This window comes from Dendropsophus ebraccatus, chromosome 5 (assembly GCF_027789765.1).
Source record: "Dendropsophus ebraccatus isolate aDenEbr1 chromosome 5, aDenEbr1.pat, whole genome shotgun sequence".
Taxonomy (NCBI): Eukaryota; Metazoa; Chordata; class Amphibia; order Anura; family Hylidae; genus Dendropsophus; species Dendropsophus ebraccatus.
Genome location: NC_091458.1, coordinates 62,653,598 through 62,672,642, shown reverse-complemented (window position 1 = coordinate 62,672,642; position 19,045 = coordinate 62,653,598). Strand labels below are relative to the sequence as shown.

The 19,045-nt window shown below is 43.7% G+C and overlaps 1 protein-coding gene across 2 annotated transcripts in view; it reads left to right on the top strand.

Moving 5' to 3' along the window:
* MBD6 (methyl-CpG binding domain protein 6) overlaps positions 1-19,045 on the top strand; it is a 43,855-nt gene that overhangs the window by 19,236 nt on the left and 5,574 nt on the right. For both annotated transcript variants that reach the window (XM_069970367.1, XM_069970368.1), the window contains exons 4-11: positions 1,339-1,441; positions 4,002-4,170; positions 4,785-6,470; positions 9,347-10,047; positions 12,211-12,403; positions 12,824-13,002; positions 13,126-13,872; positions 17,434-17,486. In XM_069970367.1, coding sequence (XP_069826468.1) covers positions 1,339-1,441; positions 4,002-4,170; positions 4,785-6,470; positions 9,347-10,047; positions 12,211-12,403; positions 12,824-13,002; positions 13,126-13,872; positions 17,434-17,486 — 3,831 coding nt within the window. The remainder of the gene's footprint in view (positions 1-1,338; positions 1,442-4,001; positions 4,171-4,784; positions 6,471-9,346; positions 10,048-12,210; positions 12,404-12,823; positions 13,003-13,125; positions 13,873-17,433; positions 17,487-19,045) is intronic.

Below are 19,045 nucleotides of genomic sequence, written 5' to 3'. Positions count from 1 at the left end.
TTATACCTGTAACCAAGTGTTTGCAGAAAATGAGTAAAAAATGAATGTCATTTTAGAAAACATCTGACATGTTATAGTGATGTGCCAGAGTTTTTTTTTTTTATCAGTGGGGTCATGGTTGCTTAATGGTAGGGTTACAAGCACTTTGCCCCTTTCAATGTGCTCTGCTCAAAGTCTACGAGTCTGAATACTGCTTACTCCACTTTTATTAAGAAAAGAACTGAGCAGAGTCAAAAAGGGGCACAATGCTTAGATGAGCGTGTCTCCCCTTTGTTTTGTTGATCAGTGGAATGTTCGGTACTCAGACCGCACCAATTAAAACTTTGAACATATCACTATGACATGGTAGTTCTACTTCAAGTGTATATGTGGAATTTAAGGTATTTAGTTCATTATTTGTGTATAATATACCAGAAATACAGACATAGAATATGTAAGTTATATAAAAAGGATACATTGTAAGCGTAAGGTTAGACATATTCATTATTTCCTTATCTAGCTACTTACAGTACAGTGTTACCTTGGTTTAAGAGTAACTTGGTTTAAGAGCTCACAGTTTTTCAAAATTGTTACTTGGTTTAAGAGCATTGCTTTGGTTTAAGAGCTCCCTGTACTGGGTGGGAGTGGGAGTGGGGGAGGAACAGGGTCTACAGCACTGTACTCTGACCCAGGAAGCCTCCCTTACCTTCCAAATTTATAGCAGATATACTTCAGGCTGGGGCTTACATCAGGGGACAGGACTGTTGAGGTGATCTCTCCATAGCTGTAACCCCTCTCTTTCCGGACAGAGAGTGCTGCATGTATGTGCCCACATATGTCCTGCTCATTCCTTCATGCTCCCTGCAGTCTCTGTCAGTCCTTGTGTTTCCCATCCTCTCCATTACTGTACAGTAACTTATAATATCACATATTCTGCTGTTTCTGAATGTTTGTTTCATCTGTTTTACATGTTATTCAGGATAATAAATCATTATTTTTGTGGTGTGGAAGCAATTGTCTGCATTTCAGTGATTTCTTATGGGAAGTTTTGCTTTGGTTTATAAATGGATTTCGATTACAAGCGCGGCCCCGGAATGAATTATGCTCGTAATCCAAGGCACCACTGTACTTCTTTTACATCTGTATTCTTAGCATCTTGTTACCAGCTTCTTCATATTTTACAGTTGTATCTCTGTACCCCTTTAGTCTAAAACTGCATATAGTTTACATCTTAATTATGATGACAATGTTAGAGGTGAAACTCTACGTTTACAAAATAACTGTACAAAAATGAAATCTTTAAAAAAAATAAATAATGCACGGTAATAATGATGGTGATTTGTCTGTATTGTATTGCAGTCCAAGTGGAACAATTCTTACCTCTATGGATCAGTTGCGCACCTACCTAGTAACTGATGGAACTTGTAAGTGTGGGCTGGAGTGTCCCCTGAACATCTATAAGGTGAGTGATTTTACATGTCAAGCGTGAGGCTCTGATTACATCAGTGCCCAAGGTGCTGTGTACTGATAGACTTTACCCTGAACTAGGGCTGGGCGATATTGGCCTAAATCAATATCGCGGTTAATCGTACAGGTAGTTGCAGTAACGATAATTGAACAATAATTATGACACACCACTTTTTGCAATCCACACCCACTTGGCCATGCCAAAAAGAAACTCACTTAGCATCAACACAAGACCGTGCCATTTAGTCTATAGCCATTATTATTATTATTTGTTATTATTAGGGGGTCTCAGCAGAGACCTGGATAAATATATACAGGTATACAGCTATGTTCACACTAAAGGATGTGTATATACAGGTATACAGCTTTGTACACATTACAGGAGTGTATATATGGGTATACAGCCACTACAGGACATGTCTATACAAGTATACAACCACTACAGGACGTGTACATATAGGTATACAGCTATGTTTACACTAAAGGACACTTATATACAGGTATACAGCTATGCAGTACATAGCGGTATACCTCTACATACAAGTCCTATAGTGTGTAAATAGCTGTATATGTACACATCCTGTAGTGACTGTATACCTGTATATACACATTCTGTAGTGTGTACATAGCATGTACACACTACAAGACAAGTATTTACTGGTAAACAGCTATATACACACTACAGCTGTAGGAGCAGTGCAGATTAGGAAAGCTGGGTGACAACCCCTGTAGGAGCAGTGCAGCTGGTACAGCGGTTTCATTTAATATATATCAGCTCATCTATCCCAGCGTGTGTGTGTGTGTATTTTTCAGGATTGGCTCTAGCTTTTCCCTGGAACCCAGGGTGGAGCGACAGGGAGCGGAGCAGTGCTGAAAGGCAATTGGCTTGATAAACAGAGCACTGCGCAAGCGATTCGCTCATCTCTAATATATACACACACACAGTATATACACATACATACAGTATATACATGATGTGTGTAGAGGCCAGGCTTGTATATAAGGCCCCAGGCCTCCCCATACCCCTGTTGCTGGGCCTCTCCCCTCCATCCAGCCAGGCACAGCTCTGCCTCCTCTATGAGAGGAAGCTCACATCACACACATCATGGCCGCCCTCCATCCCAGTGATGTCCACACACACATCGTACATAACACTGTCCCCCAGCATCCTCCTCAGGGGGTAAGGGGAAAGCACTGCTGCATTAGATTCAGGAGGCTGGGAAAGCTGGGTGACGGGTAATGATCAGCCAATATCCTTCTATATACACTCTGCCTGGTTGTTTAGTAAGAAAGGAACACAACGAAATGGCCATACAGAACACTAGGAACGCTGGGTGACCAGCATTAGTGGTAAGCAAACCCAAGAGAAAACATAATACAATAATTACTAGATGGATTTCATACTTCCTACTCACATCTCAGCATTCCTGCAGCAGCCTGTATCTCAGCTTCCTCATGCCTGCAGCCCCACCAGGGAGAACTCCATCTCCTCCCTCCCTCCAGAGCAGAGCCATGAACCAGCCCAGCAGCTTGTTACATAGGGCCAACACGACTGTAAAAGAGCCCCCTAACGGCCCGAGGCTCCTTCCCCACTGCGGACGGTGTAAACGGTTCTGAACTGTGCAGTGATGGGCACAGTGGTGGCCGTCTGTTGTTAGGAGCCCAGGCTGTATGTATAGAGAGCTGATCCCCTCCTCCTGCCACCTCACAGGAGGATGAGAGAGACACGGTGCCGCCCCCCGGCCTGCCACACTTTGCCCCCCCGTGGTGGAGGACGCTCACTGCAGCTAATGTCTGGACACAGAGCCCTGAGGTCGGGAGCCGTTAGCAGTGACATGTTACCTGCTGTAATGTGTAGCGGCCAATAGGGAGGAGGTAATGGCGGGAATATGAGTTCTCATCCACGCAGCAGCATCTCTGTAGTGTTCTCTGTGCCGGGAGTTATGGATTCATACAAAATATAGATCCTGCGATCTCTTCTGTCTGTGACCTGCTCCTCCCGAGACCGAGGACCTCCATGTGAGAGCGGCCGGGAGGGGACCGTGAGCTGTCAGTGTCCTAGCGCCAGGGGAGGTGGGGGGGGGGGGGTGAAAATACCGCAGATACTGTCCTGGCAAAGTTGAGGTCGGTTAACAGACGCCAGACTGTATCGATATTTTCTCGGTATATCGCCCAGCCCTACCCTGAACCCTACAACTATAAGTGATTAAGGTTTGCTTTACAATGATAGAGCCTAAGTTTATGTAGATGTAGTTCACCTTCTTCTCTACTACTTGATTTACCTCCTTTACCTTTGCATAACCTGTTCTTACACGCTGTGTAACTTAATTGATTAATAAACATTAAAGAGCAACAAACTTAAAAATCTGTTGCCATAGGGGCTATTTTATTGTTTCCGTCCTCGCAAAATATACTTCTGCATAGATGGCCTGCTCAGAATCACTTCTGGGGGATTGTGTTTTTTTTGGGGGGGGGGGGGGGGTCAATAGCCTCATAAACTCAGCCAAGATATTATGTATACAGGGTGATGCATGATACTATCTTCCCTCTGGTAGGTTTTTAACTTTGACCCAAGAGCAGTGGTGAAACGGCGTAGCGCAGAAGATGTGAAGGCTGAAGAGGATATGACAAAACTCTGCAACCATCGTAGGAAAATTGTGGCCCTTGCAACTCTGTACAAAAGCATTGAGAGTACACCCCTTGCACTACAAAGTCAAGCTGCTGGTAAGTGAGAATTTTTCATGTCTTCTGTTCTTTGTCTTCTACTTAGATACCATAGAATGCATAGTTCTATGCAAGTTTAGAATTTTTAAGAAGAATCTATCACTAGGTTTATTTGGCCTTATCTGAGCGGAGTATTAAAAGGGAACTATCAGCAGGTAAAACTAGAGGAAACTAACCTGCTTATACCCCCTTATTGCACAGGAGATGCTGAGGAGAAAGGTATAGGCCTTACCTTTCTCCTCTGCGCCGTTCCGGTGCACTTTTGCTCCACAGTACGGTGAGCACCTGCCCCTTTCTGATGACAAAGAATGGAGCAGGCGGGCCAGATCGGCAGTATGGTGCAGTGTTCCTAACTTTCTCACCAGACCATGGAGCAAAAGACTAAAATGTCCGGAACGGCGCTGATGGTCTCAAAGACTTGCATTATATGACCGTCTTGTTCATGCGGTGCAAAGTTGGAAAAGAATGCATAGTATGTACTTCTCCTGGCTCTATTTAGTGAACCTTCAAGACTTTTAATATCTCTCTGACATTTCAGAAGTCTTTTTCAGCAATTGTGCATACGTAATTTCATTTATTTATTTATTTTTTACTTTTTTATGTTTGTTTGACAGGATGTGGCTCAAGTCAGAACTTTAATTCAACATCCACCAGCCCAAAGATGGGGCAACATCCTTGTTCCCTAGATCCTGACATTTTCACCAAACTGATGATGGAAAAGGCCCACAACATGCCTGCTCACCACTTGGAGAAACCTCTGGATCACAAGTCAGATACTTTCACTCCCCACCCTGGAGAAAGGTACTCTGACTTGCGATCCATCCAGCGACCTGCCTTACCTAGGCAGCATGGGGCTCCTGTTGGTGAGTCCTATGCCTTAAGGAACTGTCCACCAGTGCCATCAAATGGTAATTACGAGGTGTTTTCAAGGACTCCACAAGCCATATCTCATGAGCTGTGTACCAGTTCTTTTATACAGCTTAAGTCTTCCCAGAATCGGCCTTCCTACCCGTCATGTAGTCAAGAACGTTCAGGCCTGTCCCCCAAACCATTAGCTCTTAATTCCTGCAGTTTTGTGCCAGGTGGCACTTTCAATCGGACGCTTGAAGAATCTATTCAGGGCTCACGGCGCCCGTTTGTCTTTCCTGAGAAAGATCCACTGGGTATTTTGGACTCGCACAGCTGTAGGCCACCTAGCCCAAAGCATCATGTATTGAACTCTCCCCCCTTAATTCAGTCTCAGGTTCCCATAATGAACCCTCACCCTACTCCTGAACACAACCCAGGAAACCATTCATCCACGTCCCTACCCCCTCCATTCTCTCCTTTCACCCGTAGTGGTGCCCTCACATCTCCCTCTACAACTAGGTCCTCCATATCCTCCATTTCTTCTCCAGCTGGCAGTGTGGAGCCATCCCCTCAGCGTTCCCGCCATTCATCTGCTTCCTCTGAGCACTTTCCTGCACCCATAAGGTCAAGCTCAAGATCTCCTCGACCTGTCAGCTCCCCTAAGCGTTCTGTGCCCCACAGTCCAAAAGCAATACTTGAAGGCCTCCCTCCCCTTGGGCAGGCCCAACTGGGATCCTCTTCAAATGCCAGCCATGCCTTAACCCACCAAAGCAATAAAACAGCACCACCGGTGTCTTTGGGAGCAGCGCAAGGCTTACTGGGCTTTCCCCTTGGATGCATATTGGGTCAGCAAAGCAATGCTTCTTTTCCTGCTAGCAGCCTTCTTACAGCAGCTGCCAAGGCCCAAATGGCTAATCAAACCAAACCTGAAGCCACAGCCCCTAGCACTTTACCCAGCCGAGTGCTGAACCCCAATGCTTTGCTTTCTGCAACAGTCACACAAGAAAATCGGGCCCTCCCCAGCAGGACTCACTCCCAGAAAAGGGATTTATTGGTGAAGCGCAAAAGACAGAGAAATTCTCCAGGCCCAGATGCAAGTCCTCAGGATGTTAGTGGGCACAACCCTACTAGTCCTAGTGGGCTCTCTAAATTGAATTTATGTTCAAAGTTAACGGGAACTGGGGGGCAGGTTGAGGAAGACATGGGAAGATCCAAAGCCATCCATTCACACTCTGTTTCTGGTCATGTGCCCTCTTCTTTTACAATGCCTCGTTCAACAGTAGAAGAGTCCCCAAGCCAAAGCAAAACTCCAAGCCTTTCTCCAGCTTCCCAAGATATCGGCAACCATCTTCTTGGCCTTGTAGGGCAACTAGTCCAGACTTCTACAGAGCAGAACTCAGGGACTTCTTTACCACTGAAGTTACCATCTACACCCTCTAGCGCTAATCCAAGTAAGTTGTCTTTAATTTTCTTTTTTAGGGTATGTTCACACTTACCAGCAGATTTCATCTAAATAACTAAACACCGCATGAAATCTGCACCATCAAATCTGACGCAAATTTGCTGTGGATCCTGTACCTGTGAACGCACCCTTAGGCTGGGTTCACACACAGTATATTTCAGGCAGTATTTGGTCTTCATGTCAGGTCCTCATAGCAACCAAAACCAGGAGTGCATTAAAAACACAGAAAGGATCTGTTCACACAATGTTGAAATTGAGTGGATGGCTGTCATATAACGGTAAATAACTGCCATTATTTCAATATAACGGCCATTGTTTTAAGTTAACAGCAAATATTTGCCATTAAATGACGGCCATCCACTCAATTTCACCATTATGTGATCAGAGCCTTTCTGTGCTTTCAATCCACTCCTGGTTTTGGTTGCAATGAGGACCTGACATGAGGACCAAATACTGCCTGAAATATACTGTGTGTGAACACAGCCTAAATCAGTTACTATGTCAAAAATATAAAACTGTCCCTATAAAACGGCTTCACATCCATCTCCAGACTGTTTGTGGTTGGGAAAACAGTCTGCCACCTTTATATAGTTTGCATACCATTGATGGTAATGTCAATGTAAGTTACGCAAATATTGCGTACAACAAACAACTTTTTCCCCCCAGCTTCCTAACCATCTCCAGGGACTGAAAATGGGCTAGAGATGGCCTGTGAAGCCATCTTTCTCATACATGGGAAATCCCCTTTAGGGTAGCTTCACACGTACCGGATCCACAGCGGATTTTACGATGCGAGTTAGCAGCGAAATCCGCTGCGGATCCTGGTATAGTGAAGTTCTATGGGGTTACATACCCGCAGTGGAATTTTCATTCTGCGGATATGTGACCCGACCCCTTTAACCGCCCCCGGCCTGGAGCATACATTACCCGCTCGGCGCCACGGCTGTGTGTGAGGCTTCATCCAGCGGCAGCGCTGAGCAGGTAATGTATGCTCCAGGCCGGGGGCTGCGGGTGGTTAAAGGGGCCGGGTCACATATCCACGTCTTGAAATCTGTTGCGGATCCGGTACGTGTAAAGCGACCCTTAAAACTCATCCATAAATACTTTATGATTTATTAACATAAAGAGGATCTGTCTGGCATGTCCCCATCTATTGTTCTTTTATTGTCCATTAAATAACATTTTAGGGACATCTTAGAGCTCTCCGTTGTGTCGTTCTTCTGTGAACATTATTATTCTCATTAATATGATTGTTCCAGAACTGACAGGACATTGTCAGAACATGCAGAGCCACGCCCCATTGACTCAGTAGCCAGTTTATTTAAGTTTCCAGGAAGGAACGGAGAAACCAAACAATGCTACGTTGTACAAAAAGATTTTCAAAGTATTGAGATATTTATTAAGGCTAGGTTTACTCTATTACAGATTCCGTTCAGTGCAAGAAAATAGACTGTCTTTTGCTCAAAGGACACCATTGGATCCCATTAGACCTTGTGATCTTTCTTTATTCATTTAGCAGGGTTTGACCAGTCAGTAAAATATTGCTTGCAAGTGTAATTTTGTCCAATCCGATCCTGATAGATAAATAAATGGAATCTGCAATGACGCTCCAATGCTAATAGAAACCTAGCCTAAAACTGATGTCAGGAATGCTGAGGGGTTACTGTAAAGTCCCGCACATTCTGTAGGAGTGCCTGACAGTACAGCACTCTCTGTGATAGCCTGTCAGAGGCTAGGGACCCCTGCCTGTCCCTGTCACACAGAATAAGCTCTCCTAGCCTCCAGTAGTGCAGTTTCTCTGAAGACTTCCTGATGGAGACAGCAGAAAAGACTCAGTGACATCTTGCTCATATAGACCCAGAGTTGGGAGTGAGAGGTGTGTTAGGACACTTCTTTCTATGCTCATTCTGCTGATTGGTTGTGACCTAAACACACAGACCCTGTGCAAAGAAAACATTTGAAATGTCCCTCTGCCAAGGTTAAAGCGAATCTGTATCCACCTGCGAGCTTCCCCCCCCCCCCCCCCCCCCCCCCCCCCCCCATGCTGCTGATACCGTTTTGTAGCTACCTTCAGTCCATGTCCTGTACTGGGGTCAATTGGGCTGATGGTGCTGTTATTTGTTTAAAAAATAAAAACTCTCACTTCGTCGGCATTAGGCCTAGAGTGTCTGTGTCCTTGGCCTGCAGCACACCTCTCTTCTTTAGTGGTTAAAGGTAATCTAGCCCATGGGCGTCACAAGGAAGAAATAGAGAGAGGTTCTGCAGGCCTAGGGCACAGATAGTAGCAGCGATTGCGCTACCGCCCGTCATTAACCCCTTAAATGGCCTTGATCGTGAATTCAGTGATGGCATGTAATAGTGCCAGGGGGACTTCAAAAGTATTAAGAAAAAAAGTAAATAAAAATTATGTATTGTATTGTGTGCGCAGTTGTTTGATCTATTGAAAGACATAACAATACTATTCCCGTACAAAGATTTCAGATTTTTGTCACTTTATTTATCATAATAGAATTAATAAAAAGAAAATATTAACAAATATGATACTAATAAAAACTAGAGTTTGTGATGCCAAAAAATGACGCCCCAACCTGCTCTGTAGATGGAGAAATAAAAGCAATATAGCTCTGAGAAGGCCAGGAGGAAAAAACAAAACCACAAAAATGAAAATTGGCTCTGTCATTAAGGCCAAAATACACTGTGTTCTTTAAAGGGTTAACGTTTACTTTAAGGGAATTGTATACATTGATTCTGTGTTGTGTCTTAGCTTCACAGCTTTCTGCCACAATTTTTTTAAAATGACTCATGTATATGTTAAGAGACGACTAATCCATAATCCTGTAACCAATGTTATCTTTTCTGTTCCAGCATCCTCTTCTGGCCGACCCAGTCAGTCTCCAGTACCAAAGTCTCCTGTCCCTAGCCTACCCCAGAGCAATGTTGCAGAAGGCAGTACAGAGCTGCCATGCTCTCTGACAAATGCTGGGGATAGCTTCTCCTTTTTGGGACAGGAGCACGTCATGCCATTCTCTGCTACTCCTGCCCTGCTAAACTTAGCAATGCTAGGGTCCTTGCCACTTTCCCTTGGCTTGAATCAGCACCAACAGCTTCTTAACCAAGGTTTGCTCAATTTACTTTCCTCCTCTTTACTGGGTAGTGCAGAACTTGGCCTGTTGGGACTCCAAAACCCACCTATGGCGTTGCCTTCTGCTATGGGTGACCCTGACTCCAATGCTGTGCAGGCTTTATTAATGGCATCGCTACTACAAAATCCTCTTTTACCACTGGGAGGGCTTGGACTACCACAGCTCGATCTTCCACCACAAAATCAACAGCAGAGCGCCCTCTTATCATCCCTTGCACCTTTGTTGGACTCTTTGCCTACTCCACAGAATGACACAGCTGAGAAACATGAGACACCACTTACCTTGTCTGAGACGTTCCCTGAAAATGCTCTTCAACCATTGCTATTCCCGCCTGTCTCCGCTTCTCCGGCCCTCATGGCTTTGAATTCAGCACTACTGGCCGCCAGTCTAGGAGCTGTTGACTCCTCTGCCTGCCCTGGACAGGTAAGGTGGACTTTTTTCCTTCATGACATCCTGAATATTTGTTTAGATTATACATAGTATTCAGGTTTTTTTTGTTATTTTTTTGCAGATAACATAGGGGTTACAGGGTGCTTAATGTTGTCTGCTTGAGTAATAACTTTTTATAAGGAGGAGCTCCCACTGTGACTTTTTATGCTTTACACTGCCAATATGTGGTGCTTTTTTTTGTGGGGCGGGGGGTCCACTACAGGCTGTCCATGTCGTCCATGAATGAAACACAGAATGTGGGAATAAGGCCTAACAATTCGAAATCTGAAATTCTTACTTATTTGTTCACTACAGTAAACCCAATGAAGTCTGCAGCTCGTCTAGCAAAAAAAATAAGGCCTTATACACCTCTGTTAATGAGAAAATAAACATTATGGGTCTTGCAATGTGGTGACCGAAAAACAAGTCATTTTCTTATGACAAAGTGTTTTTTTAATGTGCAAAAGTAGTTAAAAAAAAAAAAAACCTCAAGCACACTTGTGTGCGATTGCACCGAGCCTTCTCGAAGTTCGCTCATCTCTAATAGTAATTACACAGACAGATTTTTGAAGCCAAAGCCAGGAATGGATTTGGAAAGGAGAAATCTGAGTCTTTCCTTTATGACATGTTCCCTGTTTTTAGTCTGTTCCTGGCTTTGGCTTCAAAAATCTGTCAGATAAATCTCTTTGTGTAAAGGCAGCCTTTACTGTGTTGCAGAAGAAACTCAGAATTGCTGTTTATTTCCAATGCAAAGTTAGTGTACCCATAGTTACAACTTTCATAATCTAAATCAACAGTAGATGTGATATAAAGCAAGTTTGCAATGTACATTTAATATTATTATTATTATTATTATCATTATATTTTTTGGTTATCATGCTGTAAAACATACAAGAAATCCTGTGTTGGTTGAAAAAAGGAGACTAAACACATGAAGTCCCGACCAGCACAGTCAGTCCCGGCCAATTTATCTATCAATCACCTGGCTGCCTTCTCTGTGAGTGCTTAGATCACCTAGGAAACATGGGTCTTTCTTTGTTTAGACTCTTTGAAAAAACAAGTCAGAACACAGGAAGTGCCATTTTTTTTTAATAATAATAATAATAATAATAATGAATGTATATTGCAACCTTGCTTTAAATGAATCTAAAATGCTGATATCTCACTATTGCACAGAGGAGCACTGAGGATGAAGGTAAGTCTCTTACCTTCATCCTTGGTGCCATTCCTGTGCACTTAGTCATTCGCTCTGCGTTTCGGTAAGATCATTTGGAGCACTGCCCCACCCCATAGCACTGATCAGCCCCCAGCCGTCCCACCCCTTCGAATCATTATCAATGGAGCAGGACAGGCAGGGGTGTCACTAGAGGGGGTAGGGCAGTGCCTATAAGGAGCCCTAGTGCTACAAATGGTTTTACCGGACCGAGAAGTAAATTACTAAGTGCACAGGAAGGGCGCAGAGAATAAAGGTAAGAGACATACTTTCGTCGTTGACGTTACCTGTGCAGAAGGGACATATCGGCAGGTTAGATTTGTCTAACTTGCTCATAGTCCCCTTCTAGGGTGGGTTCACATGTACAGGATCTGCAGCAGATTTGATCCTGTACGTGTGAACGCATCCTTAAGGTGACGTGTGGCACCATTAAAAAGTAGTCAGTACAGTTTTTTTTTACAAAGTCTAGGCAAGGCTTTGGGAGCAAATACACTTGCATATAGCTCTGCTTGTTTTTGCAGTTTCTTAGGGTGTGTTTACATGGATAGATTTGACAGATTATTCAAGCCAAAGCCAGGAATGGACTATAAACAGAGAGCAGGTCATTAAGGAAAGACTGAGATTTCTCCCCTTTTCAAATCCATTCCTGGCTTTGGCTTCAATAATCTGTCAAATAAATCTGTCCGTATAAACAGACCATTAGTTTTTAATCCAGGCTGTTTAGCTCATGGAGGATTGCCTTCATCAATTTCAATGGTATCCACCTGTCAGCTGAGAGCAGGACTAGATGTTTACAGCCTCTTAATGCCTCCCATTCACTGGCTGCAAACTTGTTTCTTAAAAAAGGTGAGGAATTAAAACATATTTATAACATTTATACAAAAAAAGTCTGAAAAAAAAAGATAGACCAATTTACAGAAATTGTATTTTTCTTCTTGTTTCAGAGCTGTATCAATACCTCCTGTACGGGATCTGGCTCCATTACTACAACCACTAACTCGCCTGCCTTATCAGAGGGGAAACTCCCTCCGTCCGAACCACACAGCCCATTCCACCTCCAACAGCCACAACCACCCGGGCGGCTTAACACTCTGATGCCTCCCCTGCTCAACCCGCTGCTTACTGCTGGATTGTTGGGTAGGAAGAAATGACTTCATATGTTGGAATTTGTGATGTTTTTCGTCACCCCATTTACTCTTAGTTTTTTTTGTGCTCTGAAAATGAAAAAAACAAAAATACTTATGGCATTATTGGTGGATTATGTTCTTACCAAACTGGACCACAGGGTCCATAGAACAAAGGTGAAATTCCCCCAGGAATAAGTTGTGCACACAATGCGTACGTGGCCAGCGCTCCATCCTTCTGTGGAATTGCCAAGCCAGCTGCCCCATAGAGAATGATTGAATTGATCGCTGACTACATATGAGCGGTGCAATCCATTCATTCCTGGGGACACTTTTATCACTTTCTGTTGGGATAACAGACATGCTGAGATGGGAATACACCTTAAAATTTTATGTAGCTTTTATTAACTTATACAAATCTACACTTTTACAGGGGATCTCGCAGCGCTGAACACTAGCACAAGTGCCCAGATGGGAAGCCTTCAGTCTCTCTTGGGGGCACAAGCCCTGCTACAAAACCAGCAGGCATTTTTACCTTCTCTCCCTGGGGCTCTGGGAATGCAGTTTTTCCAGGGGCAGCCTCTTCTACAAGGACAACGCAGCAACAACCAGGTGAATATATACCTTTACCCCTTCCTTTGAGGACTTTATGCAAATTGGCAACATAGTTACAATGCTTTTTGTCAACCTCAACCTTTCTATTAATTCGATCATTTAAACTGTCTCTTACCACAGAACCATCTATCATCCACATCAGAGAAAGAAGTCAATCCATCACCCCATCCAGAAATCTGCATAACACCTACATCTCAAATCCCGTCAAATCTTCAGCAAGCTTTGGATTCAAGTTTTCCCTCACAACGAGTTGATGTGACTAACAAGTCTCAAACTTTGCCGCTTACCCCCTCACGGCCTGGATCTTTTGTCTCCAACACCTCAAGTGCCTTTGATTCCTGCCCCATCCCCAAAGGCCCCCCTTTTCAGGGACCAGTACGCACTGACCTTCCTCCAGACACACCTTCTGACCCCCCAAGAACAGATACACTATCCCAGTCAATGGACCCTTCTGCCTCAGAGACAGAGCCAGAGGCATCTCCACTGAAAAAGTGCAGACTGCTGACTGATTCTGTCATTCCCTCTGAGATCACCAATGGAGCTCCCCCTAACATCCTCCCATGGATGGGTTCCTCTCACCCATCCAGCACATTAAATCTTCCTGAAGTGGATTTATCTAAGGGCAAAGAGAGGGGATTCAGGTTCAATGGTCGATCTCGGGCTGAGAGATCTTATGGTCGTCGGCCACGAGGTGATAGGTTATCCAGCTCCAGGCACGCTTACTGGAAATATAATGGGGACGATACATCACAGAATGATGGAGAGGAAGCAGGACAGAGTCAGGAAATCACACAACCAGTACTGGGAATCCCTCCATTTACACACCATTGGCATGAAGAAGAACAGCCTAGGGAGCAGGAGGTGGATGTATGTATTGAATGCTTCATTATTGTAATGTTGTTCTCAATCACCCCTTTCCCTTATGTAACAGTTACTAGGTTCTGCAGCATGAGAAAATGAAAATTCTTACCCATGTTCCACAGTTTTTGAAATGTTCATGGCACATTATAATGCCTAGGACTATCATGATCATTCAGGATCATTAGTAATTTTGAATGAGGGGCATATTTTGTGGCATAAAAAAAAAAATCACAACTGTTTGTGATAAATTTTACCCGGGTCAACACAAAATGATAACAAACAGTTGTCTTATCCAATAATTTACAGCATGATGATGATGATATACAGTTGTGTCCAGTTATGGTCAGTCCTGCGACCCTTCATTAATTTTTGCGGACAGTTAGCATTGACAGGTGCTGGCTGACTACAGATGTCTATGGGAAAAAAATCTCTTGGGATAATTGGAAAATAGTTCCCAGACTAGCTGTGTTTTGCACATAAGTGCTGTGATTCCACCAACATTCAGGCTTCAGCCCAAGTCACTGAACAGTTTTTGGTGTGTTATAGAGTTGTCCATTATGTCAAACTTTCCTGACCAGCTGCTAATGGTAACAGGTTCCAAGTATTGTACATCATCCAAATAAAAAATGCTTTTTATTAATATCCAATAAAAGCAGGAGTGCAAATCACAAGGGAATCGGCCATCACCATTGGAAACACGTTGGTGGATTTCCCTGTGGCTGTGTTGTAATTTTTATTCATATTGCATTCCTATTGCAATTTACTGGATTTACTTACCAAGTCCCCCTGAGTATCTTTCTAGTTGCCGCCGTTGCTGAATTACAAGTGTTTTTTTTAAAAGCCAGTCTATATCCAAGATGGTGCCGGACGGCAAACTACATTTCACAGCATGCATTGCACCTCAGAGTAGGGCTGGGCGGTATACCGTCAAAATACTGATACCGTCTCTGGCGTCGGTTAACCGACCTCAACTCTGCCAGGATGGTATCTGCGGTCTTTCCCCCCTCCCTCCTCCTCCTCCTCCTCCTCACCCTGCGGCCGCATGCTCTGCTCCCCTCCGTTAATCTTCCTGAAGAGGAAGGCTGGAGATCGGACAGGCTGCGCACAGGCGTGCTGTGTGCTCAGAGCTGTTGCTGCCGCCGGGCGGCTCTGGAAGCTGCACGGTGTGCCCTGCCTCCCCTCTCCCTTACATAAAGTGGCTGCAGGGGTCAGGTATGGGTCGGCACATCCTCCCCCCCACAGGAATCCTCGGCGCCCCGTTATCTTTTGGCAGTGTTGGAAGCAGCCTTGTGTGACGATCTGCCCGGGACGCTGCCGGCAGATATATGTGCTACAGCACTGAGTGACAGGGGGCAGAGGATTCCTGTGCAGGTGAGAGAGAGAGAAATAGAGAGAGAGAGGTGCCGACCTATACCTGACCCCAACTGTATGTGCGGGAGAGGGGGGGGGGGCAGAACAGCATGTGGCAGTGACTGGGGGCAGATATTAGATAGAAAGATATAGGAGAGAGAGATAATAGATAGGAACTAGATAGATAGGACTCCTATCTCTCTCCCTACCTCTCTATCTCCTATCTATCTCTCTATCTATCTAGTAAGAAGATAGCCCACGGCACTCAAAGGGGTTAACGGTGTAAAACGTAGATTTATTCAAAAAAAAACATAGTGCAGCACATTCTGTTTTTTTTTTTTTTTAAATAAATCTATGTTTTGCACCATTAACCCTTTGAGTGCCGTGGGCTATCTTCTTACTATTTGAATACACTCAAGACCTAGGTCCACTGGCACCAACCCCACGCCAATTGAGCAGTGCTGCTTTTTCTCTTTTTTTTTGTATCTATCTATCTATCTATCTATCTATCTATCTCCCACTCTCTCTCTCTCCCACTCTCCCTCCCTCATTACATCTAAGTATTTTGAATCTGATCTCTAAACAGCACTACTTCTGATAGTGAAGATACAGGGTGCCCGCAGGTAGTCTTGACCAGGACTTCCACAATATTCCAAAGGATCGCCCACAGCACTCCAGTTCGTGTATCAGAATACGTGATTTATTGTAGCACAGCTGTGCTACAATAAATCACGTATTCTGATACACGAACTGGAGTGCTGTGGGCGATCCTTTGGAATATCATTCTATCTCCTGTCTGTATGTATAATATAAATATACACACACACACACACACTTATCAAACTGGTGTAAAGTGAAACTGGCTCAGTTGCCCCTAGCAACCAATCAGATTCCACCTTTCATTCCTCACAGACTCTTTGGAAAATGAAAGGTGGAAGCTGATTGGTTGCCGGGGGTGACTGAGCCAGTTTCACTTTTCACCATGTTTGATAAATCTCCCCCACAGTATATAGATAGATATAGCAAAAAATATAGGCAGCACAATTAACGAACTGTGGGTGCCAGCAGACGAATCCCAGACCTTGGATCAAGTCAGCTAGTAAAAAATACTCTGATGGTAATACAAACGTGAAAACATGAATTTATTCCATATAACAATGTGCAGCAAACTTCACAAGTAATGTACAACGTTTTGGCATCTCCTATGTCGTTTTCAAGTGCCACTTGAAAATGGTGTAGGAGATGCCAAAATATTGTGTATTACTTGTGAAGTTTGCTGCACATTGTTCTATGGAGAAAATCCACGTTTGTATTACCATTGGAAAATGTGGTTTTAAAAGGGGTGTGTCATAATTATCGTTTAACTTATCGTTACCGCGGCTCAATCTTCTTCTGCTTTACACTGTAAATAAAATATCTGTTCGTCTATCTACATACATAGATTAGAAAGAGAGATGAAACAACTTTTTCCTTTCCCCCATACTGCTCAGGAGGCTTTCACTATTCTGTTGTTTTCCTGCCTTTTGGCCAGGTGCTCACTGATTGGTGTGATGGTGGTGGGCGGGGATACAGATGAGGTGTTAAAGCTTGCCTGGCAACAGAAGAGACAGATATCATGTGACTTTGGTCTCAGAAGGGAGGGGGAGGACAGATGAGTGGAGACAGAGTGAACTAGGAAGTGAGGATTTTCAGCAGCTTCAGGGTGTGAGTCAGGATGTGCTGCAGTCCCAATCCATGTAATAGAAACCAATTACAAACAAGCTTAGATTATGGGTGGGGATTGAACAGGGTTAACTCTTTCTTAAGTGGAGTACCCTTTTTAAAGATATTTTCTGTTTGGATGCTGGACAATACTTATAACCTGTTATCATTAGCTGGTCAGGAAAGGCATGCAGGTCAGTATTGTTACCAGTGACCCACACCTAAACAGGCATTTTTGGCAAGGTCTGCATACCAGAAAACTACAATAAGGGTCTTTAAGTGTATTTTATATGTAATCTCCAGTGTCTGGACTGTCTTCCTGCCAAGGGGTTCACCGTATGGCTATCTAAACTTGGTAGTCTATGAACAGCTTTTTACTGCCCAGTATCACAAAGATAATCTGCTTCCTCCTGTTAATTACAGAAAATCAATTGAAAGTTAAAGAGAAATGTGTGAAAATAGTAAGCACAGATTTTCAGACCTTTTTAATGCCCTTAATGGTTCTCTACCCATCAGGTGCCACCCCAGCTGCTGAAACGCTCCCGTAGAGGAAGAAGAAGAGGCCAAAAGTACGTAAATTTCTGTATATATAATCTTTCCATACTCTCCTATACCCCAGTAATCAACTAAACGTATGTACAACAGGGTGTGAAATCAAGTCTCTAATCTTAAAGGGGTTATCCAGCGCTACAAAAACATGGCCACTTTTGCCCCACTCTTGTCTCCAGATCAGTAGTGGTTTGCAATTAAGCTCCATTTACTTCAATAGAACTGAGTTTCAAACTCCACCCAATCTGGAGACAAGAGTGGTACAAAATTGGCCATGTTTTTGTAGCACTGGATAACCCCTTTAACCTCTTAATAGCCACTGATATGCCTTTTTTAGGACAGTCAACAAGGATACTTATTCAGCCCATATTCCAGGGCCTGGGCAAGCCCCCAAAAACGAAAAAAACCTTCCCATTTTCTACATAAAACAAAACACATATTTAGTATCTCCACATCGAAAAAGACCTAAACAATAACATTTTAATTTTTAACCACCTACCACTAAAATCGGAAAAGGAAATGAGGAAAAAGCTGTGCATTCCAAAATGGTACCAATAAAAACTACATGTTTTCCCATTAAAAAATGAGCCCTCACTTAACTTATTCATGCGGAAAATAAAGTTATAGATTGTCACACACCATGTTTTCCACAACAAAAGAGTTAATAAAAATTAATCAATAAGATATATGAACCCAAAAATGGTGCTAAAAAAAAGCACAACTTGTCTCACTAAAGCAAGGCCTCATATGGCTATATCAACGAAAAATAAAGTTACAGCGCTTGGAACGCAATGGAGGGATTAAAAAAAAATAGTATTGTCTATGCCTGTCCTACAAATGCTGGTTGGTTTTGGCATTGGTAAGCCAAACTCCAACTTTTGACTCCTTCTTTATAAATGCCTCATGTTTGATTGGTAATGATAAATTTACAATAGTGATATAACATCCAGGCCTCTGTCGGCTATGAATATAAATATACAATATTAATGCATCCTTTTATTTTTAAGCAAGGTAGGTACATTACTGCTGAATACACTTCGTAGCCCTGACACCTTTATCCCTTCTATAACCTTTACATCCTTATTCAGAGATTTAAAAGCTGTTTAAAGGAGACGTTCGGCCAAAAGTATTTTTAGTTATTGTTAGTTCTGCTCTGCATCTCCCGAAGCTACAGCAGTAGCTTTACAGTGGGGGAAAAAGAAGCTTTATTCCTCTGCGAGGACGGGGGAAGGGCAGCAACTAGTCATCTGGGAGGTGAGCCCCCATGACTAGTCACAGCTCTCTGCCGGTCAGCACGCAGCATGGGGATGATTGACAGGCAGAGCCACCACTAAGTGGTCTCTCTGCCTGTCAATCATCTCCGCACTGCATGCTGACAGGCAGAGAGCCGTAACTAGTCATGGGTGGCTCAGCGCCCAGTTGACTAGTTGCCGTCCCTCTCCCATTCTCGTGCAGGGGAATATAACTAGTTTTACCTTGCTGTAAAGCTGCAGCCGCAACAGGTAGCATCAGGGAGATGCACAGCAGAGCTATGCTGTGCAGCAAGGAACCATAAAACTAATGTAATGTAATGTCTGAT